General features: G+C 38.2%; 1 protein-coding gene across 3 annotated transcripts in view; it reads right to left on the bottom strand.

Moving 5' to 3' along the window:
• The window catches only part of MED13 (mediator complex subunit 13), a 56,838-nt gene that overhangs the window by 14,861 nt on the left and 26,460 nt on the right, over positions 1–15,517 (bottom strand). The window contains exons 4-16 of one of the 3 annotated variants that reach the window (XM_075440498.1): positions 14,348–14,493; positions 13,850–13,900; positions 13,058–13,255; positions 11,980–12,174; positions 11,169–11,331; positions 10,754–10,864; positions 8,093–8,776; positions 3,878–4,094; positions 2,886–2,970; positions 2,411–2,532; positions 1,130–1,220; positions 744–958; positions 104–300 (exon numbers count right to left, since the gene is read on the bottom strand). In XM_075440498.1, coding sequence (XP_075296613.1) covers positions 104–300; positions 744–958; positions 1,130–1,220; positions 2,411–2,532; positions 2,886–2,970; positions 3,878–4,094; positions 8,093–8,776; positions 10,754–10,864; positions 11,169–11,331; positions 11,980–12,174; positions 13,058–13,255; positions 13,850–13,900; positions 14,348–14,493 — 2,475 coding nt within the window. The remainder of the gene's footprint in view (positions 1–103; positions 301–743; positions 959–1,129; positions 1,221–2,410; positions 2,533–2,885; positions 2,971–3,877; positions 4,095–8,092; positions 8,777–10,753; positions 10,865–11,168; positions 11,332–11,979; positions 12,175–13,057; positions 13,256–13,849; positions 13,901–14,347; positions 14,494–15,517) is intronic. The other 2 variants (XM_075440499.1, XM_009945811.2) reach the window with 2 other exon arrangements.

Raw genomic sequence — 15,517 nt, 5'->3', positions numbered from 1 at the left:
TTTCTCATTACACATTTACATAAAAAAACATTTAGTGGTACTTCCTATAGTGTGGATAACTGACCACCCTACAAAGCTTAAACACTTGTGGCACAGGTCATACCCATCTTTGATGAATGGCATGGCAGGTCCTGGAGGAAGTAAATCCAACTTTCCCACAGTCCAACTCTGGCGATAAATGCATTCTTCTGGCAGTTTGATGGGTGGAAGACACTGGCTGGGAAGCGTCTTCAGTGGTGCAAACATGGAACATCCCACTAAAGCTTGACAGTTCTCAGGTTTATAAACGTAAGAATAATCCTAGAAGTCAGACACGGTAAAGCATCAGCATGTAAATTAGAACACTTCAGCAACTAAAACGCTTCCAAAAAAATGTGACCAAGTTCAACCAGTAGTTCTTTCATATTAAATCCTGATATAGCTGCAAAACAGAAAGATTTATATATGCATCACTCACACCCATGGTTCTCCAAAAAGCAATATGCCAACACAACACAAACAATGAACTACAATTACCAAAACACATTCAGCTTACTAATGGCTAATTACATATTACTCTTTCTTGAAGTTCAAGTGGTAAAATACTATACACTACTTACTAGAATGTGCTTTACCTACCCCGCTATAATGCAGGACGCAAGTTACAAACTGTACTTCATCTCCCACAGTTCGTATTCAGGATTAAATAATAAAGTGAATAATAATTGTTAGAAACATTTATCATGACTATCAGCATTACCTACCTTTATTTCAGCAGGTTTGGGGCTGCAGAAACCCTCATCTACTTCAATTCTGAACTGAGATCCCACAGTAGAGCTATTCCCTTCAAGTACTGTTCCTCCAAGTGTAGTGTCCATACTGCCGTATTCCTTATTATTCATGTTCATAGGAGAAAATCCCATAATATGTTGTTCCAATGAAGGTGGAGTTGGATACATTTTATGGAGATCTGCAGTGCCTAAATTCAGATTAGAAGTAGGCTTTAGAGCATGAAAATATTTTGAAGTGTTTCCTTTGTCTTAAAATTTCAGTAGGGCAAATGAAGCGTATGTTTCCAAATTCCCACAACATATTAGCAACCAAATGTTTAGAGCTAGTATTGTATTTAGAAAAAACAAATAAAGCTTACTTATGCATGACAGTGGGTCTAGATTTCCTGTTTTTGCCTCTTTGCAGTTGGATTTGTCATCAGCGCCATTCACTGTTCTTTTAGAGCCAGGCTAAGAAAGAAAAGTATTGTAATAAAACCACTGCAGACACAAACACATGTTCATACTTTCTGCTAATGGGAATTTTCATGTGTAGTGGACTTACAAAGCTGAGATTTTGTATAATATTTAGAAAAACTAAAATAAATCAGAAGCCCAACGCTAGTAGTTGGGGTTACACTTGTCCTCCCTTAATACTTGTAACTCAGAGAATGCTCTCCCATCAAGTCACGATGCTATTAAAATGAAAGACCAGTTATAAAATAACTCTCAGCCTGCTAGCAGACACATTAAAAAATGCTAAATAGGGTTGCCCACAATCTATCAGAAAAAACATACACACTCCCAAAGCCATGCTAACATTACTGATGTTACCATACGAACAGGAATAGAAAAGACGGAGAAATACAAATCCTGGAACAAGAGGTACAGGGAAGAAAAGCCGTTGAAATTAAAAGAACAAGAGATATTTTACAATGTTTAGACAGTACTGAAGACTATAGAAAATAAGAGTCTCCATGTTTAAGAGCAAATACACTTGCTTTATATAATGATGACCTTTGACGGCTGTTAAGATCCTTCAGTCCTTACTCAGCTACAGCTCCCATTAAAGTTGATGGGCATTTTGTCTGGGTAAGGGGATTTAGGACTAAGCATGAAGCAAAGCACAGTTCAGAAAAGACAACTGATTACAAACAGTATTGAAATCGAAACTAGAAAGATAATGGGTTCAGAGCTATCAGAGAACGCAAGAGAAACTGTTCCAAGATAATAGCTGCTGCAATGAAGCAGCTTATTTGGCAGAACACCCACGTGTTTAAATGCCTCTTCTCTTTCAGAAGTTTTTGTTTGTTTCAGTATTACCTTTCTTGACTAGTTAAACAGAAACCAGACCACCGGCAAACAGCACTAGTACCACTGCTGAATCTGTAAAATTATAACTAAAGGCATATTCAAGAAGCATATACTGTCTGGATAGTAAGGATTTAAGATCAAAAGCTTGTTTGTATCAAAAATATGATTATATGAGTCAACCAGAACAGTACGTCTGCTACAGAGAAGCCATGGCACTTGCTTATATGCATGTTTTGCAAACTCTCCTACAAATGCCAAAAAAACCCCAACCCAAAACCACAAAAAGACATACTTATTCCTTGCAGGTTTTTGTCTAGCAGCTGCCATTACTTTTGCACATCACTTACTGTTAGTTCATCTTCATCAGAATTGAAGAGATTGTCAAGGTCAGTGTAAGAGACCACTAAGTCTGTTTCATGGAACAGGCTAGTTGATGCAGTGCGAGCATGAGCAGCAATACGTTGGGCATCTATAAAGAAAAACAAACATTACAAAAACATTGGCAATATAATAAAGACATCTTAACTATTTCCACAGCCAGGGTGGAGGGGGGGCATGGGGAAGTATGTTCTCAGTTCCACTCAACAATCTTATGTGTAAGTGAGGTCCCTTCAACTTTATGACATCTGGATTTTATAGCCAACATTTATTTGCAAGGTACAACAAAGCAAATGTGCTCCAAGCAGATTCTTAATTCTGAAGGGACATGGAAATACAAACCAGAAAGTAAAAACTTAGTAGCCTACTAGAATCTACTGACTACTCAACAGATCATTAACATAGCACAATTAAAACAGAAGGGGAAAAAAAAAGTCCCTTTACCTTGCTTGACAGAAGGACTAAATAGAGACATAGCATCCTCTCCTTCGTGGGATAAAACGGTAACACTAGATGTCCCATCTTCACCCTATTAAAAGGAAAAAAGAAATTAAACAGGTAGAAAAGTTTGCTTAAATTAATTGGGGAAGTGAGGGGCATTTTATCTCCCCATGGGAATTCTTGTACATATCAGAAGTACCAGGTTCTCACTATCCTTCTAGGTCTGGTTAGTGGTACTTGCTCAGGTAGAGGAAAGCTTGGAGTACAGACAACATGCTAGCAACACACAGATGATGAGCACAGAGAAGAATGTAGATCTTAGGTTTTGTGCTGGGGATAAATGTAAAAAGCAAGCTATGGATTCTTCCTACAACACCTTATTGAAAAACACTTGATATCAATGCTATACATTAATTATACTAGCTATTGAATGGAACTCTCGATACCAGGAGGGCATACACACACACAACTGGTCCTAATAAGCAAATTTATTTCCTATACTAGCTCCCAATGCAGTTATATATTCTCCTTTTTTTGAGAGCATACTTTTGTTTTAAGTAGAACCTCATATAGTTGGTACTGCCTAAAACACAAGGAAAGAAAATTGAATTCACTCTCCAAGCAACTTTCACCTCACCTACCCCTAAACCTTTCCACACGTGAACAAAGCACTTGCCTTGTTCTTCCTCCCTTCCCAAGCACCTGCTATTACCTATTTCTACAGAAAGGCTACTGAGCCAGACTGATTTTTGTTCTGACCCAGCACTGTTCTCCCAGTATAAGCCATAAACCCTAACACAACAGCCCCACCAGTGTGCCAAAAAAAATTTAGGTGTAGTTAGAGGCATGCTGCATAATTTCACTGACCATTTCTGCTAGAATACAATTTTTTAAATGTACTTATAAATATCAGAAAAGGATTTCAATTACATTTGGCGACTAAAGCAACTCATTTTAATCTCATCACTGATTTGTATCCTCAGTCCTTTACTCACCTTATGTTTCTTCCCGGTTTCCCTCTCAATGTTCTGCCTGTCTTTTTTACTATCAGGAAATAAGAATTCCACATCACCATCAACAAAGGCATAAGGATCGATTTCAGGTTCCTGGTCAGCTTCTGTTGCTACTGCTGCTAGGTATTGGTTTTTACTCTGATACTGTTGCACCAGTTCATCTGAAACCTTTAAAGGTTTCCTACATTGCACCATTAATCTGAACAGAAGAAAAATAAAAATCACAAAATATTATTTATGTGGAAACAAAAATCACAAAATATTATTTATTACGTGGAAATATTTTTGCTATCACACAGCCTTTACAAGGTTAACTTCACTCTCCCTTTCCACTTTCTTCCTTTACACCCCAGTTTCAGAAAACTTTTTGGGAAAAAGATTAAATCGTTAGTCATTTAATATAACCTCCTCACATACATCAGATACAGCAGTGTGATTCATTCTGCCCATCTCTCCTCAAGCACTGTCAATCCAGATAAAGATTAGTAATTTATCCCAGGTCATAGCTGTCATTTATTATAAAGTGCAGATGTATTAAACTATCTATAGCCACTAAAAGAAACTCTCCAGGCTAAAAAAATTACTCATCGCCATTCCCCATCCACATTCAAACAAATTATCAGAAAGAAGTGATTAAAACTGAATTTTCCATATTTGAAGAATCTAATTCCTGAACATTTCATTCACTGAAGTGTAAACGGTATGCCAACCCTCCCAATACCCGGCTGCGTCTAACAGACCGATACACTCTGTTTTTCACAGAGCCTGGCTCTCCAAAAAGCCCAAGAAATAACCATTACTAAAGCATACAGATGCCACTACCATTAGTAGTCATTTGTATCACTTATACCAATACAAATGAAGCTTGCAAAACACCAGTATCTAGATTACTAATGAGAATGATAAAAACCACATTTGTCTTTGTCATCATTTTTTTGTCTTCACATTTGGAGCCAAAGAAGGAGTTAATAAGTTCACAGAAATTAAGTTTTTGTATCCATAGGTATAACATTGCACCAACAAAAAGAGATACTGACAAGTAGAAAACTATGCTATAATTATTAGCTATACGCAGGCCCCTCTCCCTTCTGCCCCTATCAAAACTTTATTTTATGTATCCTGGTATACAAAAGGCACCATGTGAGGAAGGTATTCCTTCAAACAAGACAAGTATTTCAGCAGTGTCAGACTAATGTAGGTACACAACTACTTCTTGCTCCGAGACCCTCTTCCTCCCATACAGTAAAAGAATGACCAGTGAAAAGCATTTACTTAAGTCCCACGCACGAAATTAAAAATGGACATTGCAAGGATGAAGCTTAGAGGGATACTTCAAGTTCAAACACTGGATCCAACATATCTGTTCTTCCCCTTCTCAAGCCTCTGTCCAAAAGGAAATGCTATACCCTAAGAAACTAATGCCTCTCACAATTAGTAGGGCTTGTCTTTGACAGCCCAGATGCAGACACTAATCTGGAGTTTAGAATAAGATAGGCTTACATCTCTCCTCTGAGAGACTAGAAAGGAAAAAAGTGTGATACAGAACAATTCAAAGACTTCAACCCTGAAATTCTGCACACAAAAAGCCACGCTGATTCCTCAGCGTCCTCCTCGCTGCCTTGTGCATCCCTGTCAACTGCGTGGTATAAGAAAGGACACAAACAGTTTTGCTTTGTCAGAAGACTTCCTAGAAATAAGCTTTCCAAAGAAACACCTCACAGCCAACAACATCATCAAATCCATCCATGCTGGTCATCAATGCTCAATAAAATCTTGTTAGGCATGAACACCACAGCACAGCGACCCAAACAACAGTGCAAGGAGTGTGGCTGTGTCAAGCACCATCGGCATTTACGTCTGGAGTAGCACTTGACAGAGTTGAGGATTTCCTCTTTTCCAAATCCTGCAAAAATTACCATCAGGGAAAAAAAGAAAAAAGAAAAAAAGAAAAAAAAGAGAGAGATGGGAACGACTAATACACAGCAAAAGCAAGCAGGAGTATCCAGCATTTTTGACCATCAAAGAGGAAGAGAAGTTAATATCCAGATACTCGGGGAGGGAAGTTCAGTAAGTTTTTAAATCAAACTAGAAACTGTACAAGAAAAGTCCATGTCTTGAACAGGAAAAAAAAAAAAAAGAAAATTTTGCTGTAGAGTATATCTTTGTCTGGTTGGAGGAAATGAATTCAATGAAAAAAAAAGTGCTAAAAATCCTATAAATGCACATCTTGAAAGAGTTGAGACATGCACCAGCTAATGTAAACTCTTAGACAGTGAACACAAAAGATATGGCTAAGAAAACATGTACAAGAACAGACCAACAGCTACAGCACATTTACTCCTTCTCACAGCTTTCCTACGCAGCAAAGTCAATGTGACTGCCATCAGCGGCTTTCCACTGCCAGCAGCAAAACAGAAAATCAACATAAAATTTCAGTCTTGTGAGTAGCTGCTTCAGCTCATCTACCACAAACTAAAGTACACTATCTCCAAAAAAAACCAAAACCAAACACAAAACAACACACCACAACTCAACAATTTGATACCGGTCACATTAAGAGTCTCCTTTCACCTAAACAGGTAAAACAAAAAGCTTTGGACCAAAAACGATCAACAGCAAGTGAGCTGACAGATGCAACTCCAGATGCGTTCGAGATGCATTTTTTTTATCCCTTGATCTCAACTCTAAGCCAAAGTTTGTCACCTCGGCATCCCAGTCCCAACCACATTCAGTTTACACTGCTATTAACAGCCCTGTCAGCCCCTGTTGCTTCCCATTCCCATCCTTTTCCTGCAGCGTGTCCTCAGAAGAAAATGCTGTAAAAGACAGATGACAGGAAGAATTTCCTACGCAGTACAACATCAAAGGAGACACAACCCAGAAGGCCAAGTGGGTTTGTTTCAGATTTTTTGTTCTTACAGGTTTTATTTCTCAGTTTGGTGGTGGTTTGGGTTTTTTTTTGTCGTAGTGGTGGTCTGTCTTTCTTCGGGAGTCTGGTTTTGCTTTAACTGGTAAAGAAAATCCATACTGATTCATTCTGCAGTAAAACACAGCTCAAATGTAAGTTTTCACACTAAAGCCACTAGTGTTAATTCTTTTCCTTCGTTGCCTCTAAGCTCCATAATTGACTAAAATTTGGACAGTATCAAAAAAGTGACCAATTCCTTTATCCTGATTGAAACAGATAGCAGAGTACAACACTAAAACCTGCTGCTAGGTAACACTGGCTTTCAGAAATAAAATTCTATTTAGTCAACAAAAACCTTTTTTTGAATAGTTATAGACTACAAATACTTTATTTCAAAACAATATTAGCTTATGTTAAAATAAATAAATAAATGCTCTCAAATACATTTCCTGTAGGCTCAAAGGCTGAGGTACTAAAAAGGATCTGGTCTGACTGTCTCAATATTTCCTCAAGTTAGATAAATTCTGTTTCATGAACCAGGGTTTCCCTATGACCTGAGGTCCAAGAGCAGTAACAGCAGATGCACCAGTCACTTGTTTTCTTTGAATGATAACCTCAAACCCTTAAGCCTTTTGAACAACACCAGAGAGAACGCACCATGTGAAAGAATGCCAGTATGTTATTTATTCCAAAGAGAAATTTCTGACATTAGGAAGTCGTTGTAGCCTACATCAAAGTTAACACCTTCCAGCAAACCAGATTAGCTTCCTCATTGTTCCCATCAGCCATTTAAAAACCAGCTTTCAAACTCTGAGAGCTCTTCTGAATAAAGACAAGAGCAGAACTGAGGTAGAAGAAACCTTATCTTTCATAGGGTAAGTCTGCAGCCAACACCATCCATCTTCAAATAGTGAAGAAAGCAGGTATTAAGCATGTTTTTTCTCCCATTTGGGAGTTTAAGTCCCAAATAGGCATAATTTAGCTACAGATTCATTTTACAGTAGAAATATAAACTTCATTGCCACTTGCTAAATCAGAGTTCTAACAAGAAAAAGCTGGAAAGCCTTACTACATATTTGACTGCTTCATGCTCACATTTCATAAGCATTATCTTCTCGCACACAGGCAGCACAGATAGTTACGCTCACACACTCAGCATTACTGCTCAAGCTGATGAGAACAACATTATGCTTCAGAGACAAGCCTGCCTGTAACAAGAAACTACCGCCTCTGGCCTTTGGGTTTCCTCACTTTCTCACATTATTACTACAGTATTAAGCACTACTTACTCTGTAACTGATGTTACATTTTCCTGTCCAGCAGGTATTACTGGATCATCTCTCAACTTATCATTTGGAAGCTGAGGTGGTAAGAATTCCACATCGTTTTTCTTTGGAACTTTGTAATACTTCCAGGTAGTATCAGCTTCATCTTCCTCCAAATTCACTGCAGTACCAACATACATTGTAGGCTCTATAACTTCTGGAAATTGAGCTGGAAAAGTCTGAGACAAGCCATCAAGTCTGTCGTCTATTGTTTTTGTGGGAACCAAGGGGTCTGGTGTTGGCATCTGGTAGAAATGTTGACTCTGAGGAGTAGAAGGAGCTTTAGTTACCCCTTCATCAACAACATCACACGGGTGAGGACTAAGTGGTGGTGGCTGAGGTGAATTTGCCATTTCAGCATTATGCATCTGAGGAGTCTTTGCTACATCATTAGTTCGGATATTTGAAAATCTCACTTGACTGTCTGGTGCAGTCATCACAAGCCTCTGACTTGCTGAATCTGCCTCCATGGCAACATCATCGCTGATAGATACACGATGATGAAAAGGAGTCAAAGGGCGTTTCTGTGGCTTATCCCCTTTGTCTTGCTTCTCATTTGTCTTGTGCTTTGGAGCTGCTTGCTGTTGTTGGCCCACAGGTGGTGCCTGCCCCTGCTGACCTGAATTTCTTGGTTTGAGATTTTTGTGCCTGCAGAATTAATATAGGGGAAAATACTTCGCATTAATCTTTCAAATATGTCTATCATGTTCTATTTCACTAGATAAGAACTCACTTTTAAGCCATTAAACAGCCAATTACAGAAGTCAGAAACTGATACCATTCTGAAGTGAACCTGCCTCTTCCTAACCACAACTTAATTTGAATGATTTAAGTAGCATTGCAAGATTTTTAGAATACCATTTAAAAAAAACTTGGAAAAGCTGTCTTATCAGCCAAACACACACAACATAATCATAACCAAAGACAGTATTTTATAACTGCTTTTAACAGAAAGATAGCCACATGAACACACTGTCGCTTTTAACTTCTGGTAACACTGATGAATCAGTAGAAAAACATACAAATTAGTGAATGACTTCTTGAATTGAAGCACCAATGCCAACCAATAGTGCTGTCCAAGAAAATTAACGTCAAGAATCCAGAAGCCAAGCTTGGTCCTATAAAAGCTATTTTGCAGCTATTTACCTACAAATTTAGCAAGTGTGGAAAAAAGAAAAACTCATGTCTCGACTGCATTAAAACAGTTGTTTATTTTCCTGCATAAATGCACTTGAGCTTAAACATTTCATCTTCAAGCTCAAGATGCCAACTTTCTAGATCATCCAGCTGAATGAGAGACATGAAATACCAGAGTCTGGAATGAAGTGTTTATGAACTGCACGTACATCCTTAGTGCCTGGGTATTCTTTGCCACTCTTCCATTAGGAAAGTTAAGAAGCATGCAACTCGTACTAAAAATCAGGATTCGGCAAGAATAAAAAGGTGAGAGGTATCAAAATCTATGTTTACTTTAAACTCTCATACACGTTTTTCACCACTTAGAATTCAAAATACAGAGAACAATACGGGGTTTTAAGTCTTTACAGTTTCTCTTTGGGCAACTGCCTATTTATTTATAATACACACCTCACACAGTTAATTGATTGTTTTCTCTTAACCAGCGCGATCATATCTAAATTCTCCTTTAACAGAATATTTAATCCTCCTCTATTTCCCAGGTCTTCTCAGGAGACAAGTATTCCACAGACCTTAAACCAACCACTTCAATAAAGGAGGAAAAAATGCATTTCTTTCAAACTGCTACATCCTCCAGACATCAATTTCTTTTAAGATTACAATATTCATTGCAAGGTAATCAGCGTAACATTTAAGTCAGAGAAAGCACTTAAACCTTTGCAACACCTCAGTCACCTAAAGATTAGTATTCTGCCATAAACACAGAAATTGAGAATTACTGACATTAATGTTTCCATTTATTTTAAACAACTGTATTAACAGTCTGTGTCATTGCACAGTTTCAAAACAAAAGTCATAACAAAACTGGAAGTTAAATCCAGACTTCTCCCCTGTGTTTTGATCCTTTTCTTTTTCCCCAGCTAATATAAAACACTTATACTGGCAAACAACTCGCAGAAAACCAGTTTCATATACAATCACCCATAGAATGCCATGTTTCCCCAGAAGTCAAGCAGATTTTGGGTTTGTTTTTTTTTCATATCCATTAAGACACAATGCTACAATCATCTTGCTGTTGATTAACACCTTTCTCCCTTCAAGGCTAATGTCACAGCCCTCTATAAAACATTCTTAATTCCTAAATAAATAGGCATTTCCTTTCCATTGCAGCCTGAACAAGTTGCCCATGAGAGAGTTTCTACCCATATACAGGCCTAGGGAATGCCAGCCCAAGACTCCTCAGGAATTGCTACTGAACTGTCAGTAGGTCCACTCAGATGATTCTGTCGACTAAAAACTCTACATTATCTTATTCAGCAGAGTTTCAAGACCTACAATGACATTTAGGATATGAGATACAAATTTTGTTACAGCTTTCCTACAAGCAGCTATTGCTTAATTACTCCTAGAGGAGTCATCACGAGCCCTCTCCTGAGCACTTCAATCTCAATGTACATTGTTGGACTGCGGATTTGCCAAGTACTGTACCTTGAACAATTGCAATTTGTCCTTTGCGTGGCTTCAACAAAATCCCAGGCTGCTACCTTGTCAGGTGTCTCTTCATCACACAAGCCATTTGATGTAGCAGAATACTTCCTCCTACGATTCAATATCGGGAGAGTTATCTGTGATCAACATACGTTCTTTCTTTACCTTCTATCAAACCTCAGGAGCAGTTTTGTGACACAGGATTCAGCAAAGAAATTATAAATAGCCTTTCACTAACATATTAAACTGATAACTAAACAAACTACTAGTTAGGAACAATTTAACCTCTTTAAAATGTTTTATTACGCAGAGTAAAGCGCCTTCTACCGGCGGTCACAGTATCTTTAACAGAACTACTTTCTACAACGAACAACACCACCATGGGTATTTTTAGCTTCACAAAATGAGTACATACTTGTTCTGTGCTCTGTTCATATTGCATTCTTGCCAAACTCTGTCCACCACTTGATTGGCTAGCTTTCTAGGTATTTTGCCACCATGATGGCTAGTACTGTCAGAGATAAATCCATCAGAAACTGAAGAAAACTTCACCCATTTCTGGGCAGACTGAGCATCAACTGAAAAGCAGCACCAGAGGAAACAGTTTTAGGCAATGAGGTAATACACTCACAACCACTATTACTCCAATTCAACCACCACAGGAACATCTTCTTAACTCACTATCAGGAAATAAAAACAAATAGAAAAATTTAAGTATAGTAGCAGATTGTTATGACATGGTTCCCTTGTGGAGGTGGGGGGGAGCATCATATACATTTGTTATAACTGGGCTAGTTATTCTTTATCTTCCAAGAAACTATAGACCTGAAAAAACAAAGCTACCTGCTAGAAAATTTAACAGTATTATTAAAAGAAAAAAAAAAGTCAAACTAATGAGATAACAGAAGACCTTGGGGGAAAAACAAACAAAACCTCTTCTGCACAAGAACTGCTGTATGTACAGCCACCTGAAACTAACAGTGAGCTTTACCCGCTTTGACTTCAAGCGGTTTACCATAACCACTACTCACACGCAGTTCAGAGGGCACACAGCCTTACTGGAAACTTAACTGCAAAGAATCTTCCCTGGACTGTGAAAAAGGCTGAAAACATCACCTTGCTCACTAATGACTGAGGGAATATCTGAATCCTTTTCAAACACTGACAGATTTAAAGGAGAAGCCACCAAAATTATTTCCCATCTGCAGAAGCGAATTTTATCATACCTGTCTGAACTTCCTCTGGGGATGTCGGTGGAGTCAGAGTTACTGAAGACATGGCAGGATCTCTTGTGGAAGCAGGCACTTGGTGGACACCCAAGCAAGTAGTTGAACAGTGAGATGCCCCTACAGTACTAGGAGCAGGGATGTCTGTCTGAGGAACTAGAACGAAGCATGCTGGATATACCATTCGCACACCAGCTGAAAAAGAGAACAAGTCAATCTTACAGTTGTTTACCAAAAATGTATATTTAAAATCATCAAACGGATCATCTTACCAGTCACTCATAAGATTACCTACTCTTTCTACCTACTAAAGTATTATCTGTGGTCAAAAAGTCTCTGTCGTCATCCTTATCATTACTTTATGGTTTGCTTTATGCAGAAGACTTGGGTGAATGAATAAAAAGGGCTATGTATATAACGACAGAGCACGCCCTGGCATCTACATATCATTTGGTTTGATAAAGAAGACTGAGAACATACTCTTTAGTATCACATAAAACCAACATTTCCCTCCCCATCATCACCAGGGTCTCCAGCCATCACTGCAACACAAGCTTGTAACACTCATTACAGAGCAATGATTACATTAGTTGGCAAATCAAAGGTCAACAGCCCACAGCAGAGGAACAAACTACTGCGTCCCAGGGGCTTAGACTTTAGGAACAGCAGCAGATAAATGCAGTGCCCGAGTACATTAAGTTCTCCAGGACTGTGGTTTTGAAGACATCTCTGAAAGGCACGTCTGTTCTGTTTGAATTTGCACAGAATCTGAAACAGTACAACACGCTTTTGATGCATCTCAGATGTCAACAGTGATAGTCTAGGGTTTTTTTATTATCTTTTTATTTTTAAAACAACACTGCTTCTCAGGGCATATAAAGGTAAACATCTCCTAGTAACAGGTCCACAAAAACCACTTTAAGCAACAACTCATTTTAGACAGGCCTGGACATTAAACAGAAAAACGAAAGACCAAGAGCAGTTGCAAACAGTTGTAAAAAGAGTAAAATAGGGTCACCTTCATGTTCAGAACTTGCAAACCTTATTCCAGTAATTAAAAGGTAATCAGAGCGCTCACCAACAAGGACTTCAACAGCAGCTAAAGAATCATCCTCCCAATCCACTTCTTCTTGGTTTTCCTCAAATCCCTCCTTCAAGTTAGAAGTGACAGGATAGAATTGTTTCCATTCACCAATAAGCTTTTTTGTTGATGAATCAGAAAGCTTGAATGACTGCCCTGTGAGCGTGCCATTTAATCCAAAGGGACTTAGAATAACTACAAAGATAAATAAAAATACATCGGAGATTATATCTAAACAAAACTCACTCTTCCCCACTGAAATAGCATTACTGTTATTTCAGCCACATCTTATAAACAACTTAGCATTGGTAAGTCAGAATGCACCCTAATCACATTTTACTATACTGCACAGGTTTCTGGTAATAGGTACAGCATTGTTAAATCTATGCGTACAGTAAGAATCAAGGTACCACAATAATAATTATTAATTAATCCATTTAAACAAGCAACAAGCAAGTTTTCATCTTGGCTAGCAAGGAGTCTCTGTCTTACAGGTGGGATAAAGAAACACTGTTTCAAATTCTGAAAGAGTTAAGGTGTTTCCTCATCCTTTCATTCCGCTTGGTACAGTTACAACAACAACGTATATGCAGGGAAGTAATCTGTTTCATGTTTAGTCTTGTCCTTATTAGGAAAGCACAGCTACTGTTAAATTGCATTCAAAAAAAAGCAAGTTTGGACACCGAGCATTAATAAACAAGGGCACAGTGTGTGATCATGCAGGAGAACCGATTCCTATAGCCAACACAAGTGTGTCTAAGACAGGGAATGGTCAAACAGCCCACTAACCAGATTCAGGCCCCATCGCTCCTTTGTCTTCGAGAGCATAGCCTGCATCTGCTGGTGGAACCAAAGGAATTTACAGGCAAGGAAGAACCAAATAAAAAGGGGTGGGGGGAGTGAACAGGGTGAGTACATTGAGTCAGAAATGGATTTCTAAAAGACGGATTGATGAAGGTATGTGGGGTTATTAAGCATGTTGAAAATGCAAAATATTTAAGTCACCAACAGGACAGTACTTGGAAATTAAGTTTATTGCGTCGTGAAGACAAATTATTTGGCTACATGCCAGGAGATTAATATGGAAATCATCCACCTGCAGAAGAGCTGAGACACACCAACTGGGTTCTGACAATGTCAAGACAGGGGACATTTGGGCAGAACGTGTAATCAATACAAAACAGTAACATCTCTGCTCCCACTTCGTGTCTTTGCCAGAAGTCCTCATTCTGAGCACCCCAAAGGACTGATTCATTTTAATACTCACTACTGACTGGCAAAACCTACCTTGAAAAGGGCTGTTAGACTGCTGGGCGAGAGTGAGGTGTTCTTCACTAAGCAAGTACACAGGCTGATGCTGACTGATTTCCACACTGGTGCAAACATTGCTATCTCCATGTAAGAAGAAGGTGAATGAGCAGGACAAATGCTCACTGGGGAAAGAGAAGTGGGGAAGGTGCAGGGGTAGAAGAGAGACAAAAAAAAAATTTCTAAGTACAGAACTTAAATGATGGCTTTCTCACTAGTTCAAAGGCATTTCCTCCCAAAATACTCATTAATGAAGTAACCAAAATCTCCTTCTATCTAAACAGCAAGAAAATACTAAATACATGCTCCCTTGGAGCATTTTCAAAGTATTCCAGCATTAGAGACAAAACCAAGGATCAATCAATTGTTAGAAAACAACAGACACCAAGTTTTCAATCTCTTTAGACTGACATTATATTTTCTTTTTTTTTTATATTTTGCGGTCTGGAGGAAATTTAAACCACATCATTTTGCAATACAAAGAAAACTATAAATTAATACTTGTGTATCTTACATAATTATTTAAATTCTATTAAAAGTGTTTCTGAACAGTTATTAATTGTAAAGAGTTCATATCTAGGTTCTCCTGTCACAGATCCACTAAGCAGAATTTATATTAAGATTCATATTTAATATTAGCCAACAAATCACTTATTTAAAATCAGCAGGAATGGCAACAGCTTTGAGAAGTATTGGTTCTGTTTTGGTTTTTTAAATTTAATTTTATCTTCATGCTACTGAAGCCAATCAAGTAACTAAAAATGAAATCATACCTACACACAAACAGAATATACAATCAGTTAAAAAAACCCCAAAGCTTAATCTCCTACCTCCCCAGACCATGCTTCAGAGACTTCCCAATTTTTGCAGCTCTGCTAGCTGTTCTGTTATAAAAATACAGATAAACCCCTGCAAGTACAACTATCCAAATATTTTATGTTGCATCCAAATCAGTTCAGTGGTTTATGTGAAATATATTTTACCAGTTTTAACTAAAGGGCAGGAATAGAGCAGCAAGGCAAAACCAGCAGATCCCTGCCAGGACACCACCAAAGCAGTACATCTTCACACCTAGTTCCATCTGAAAAAACGTTTTTTTCTTTTTAAAGAAGTTGTACAAGCACAGCAGTTTTCAGTTATATTAGCTAC

Source organism: Opisthocomus hoazin, chromosome 20 (genome assembly GCF_030867145.1).
Source record: "Opisthocomus hoazin isolate bOpiHoa1 chromosome 20, bOpiHoa1.hap1, whole genome shotgun sequence".
In the NCBI taxonomy this organism is placed as follows: Eukaryota; Metazoa; Chordata; class Aves; order Opisthocomiformes; family Opisthocomidae; genus Opisthocomus; species Opisthocomus hoazin.
This window is presented reverse-complemented; position numbering and strand designations above follow the sequence as displayed.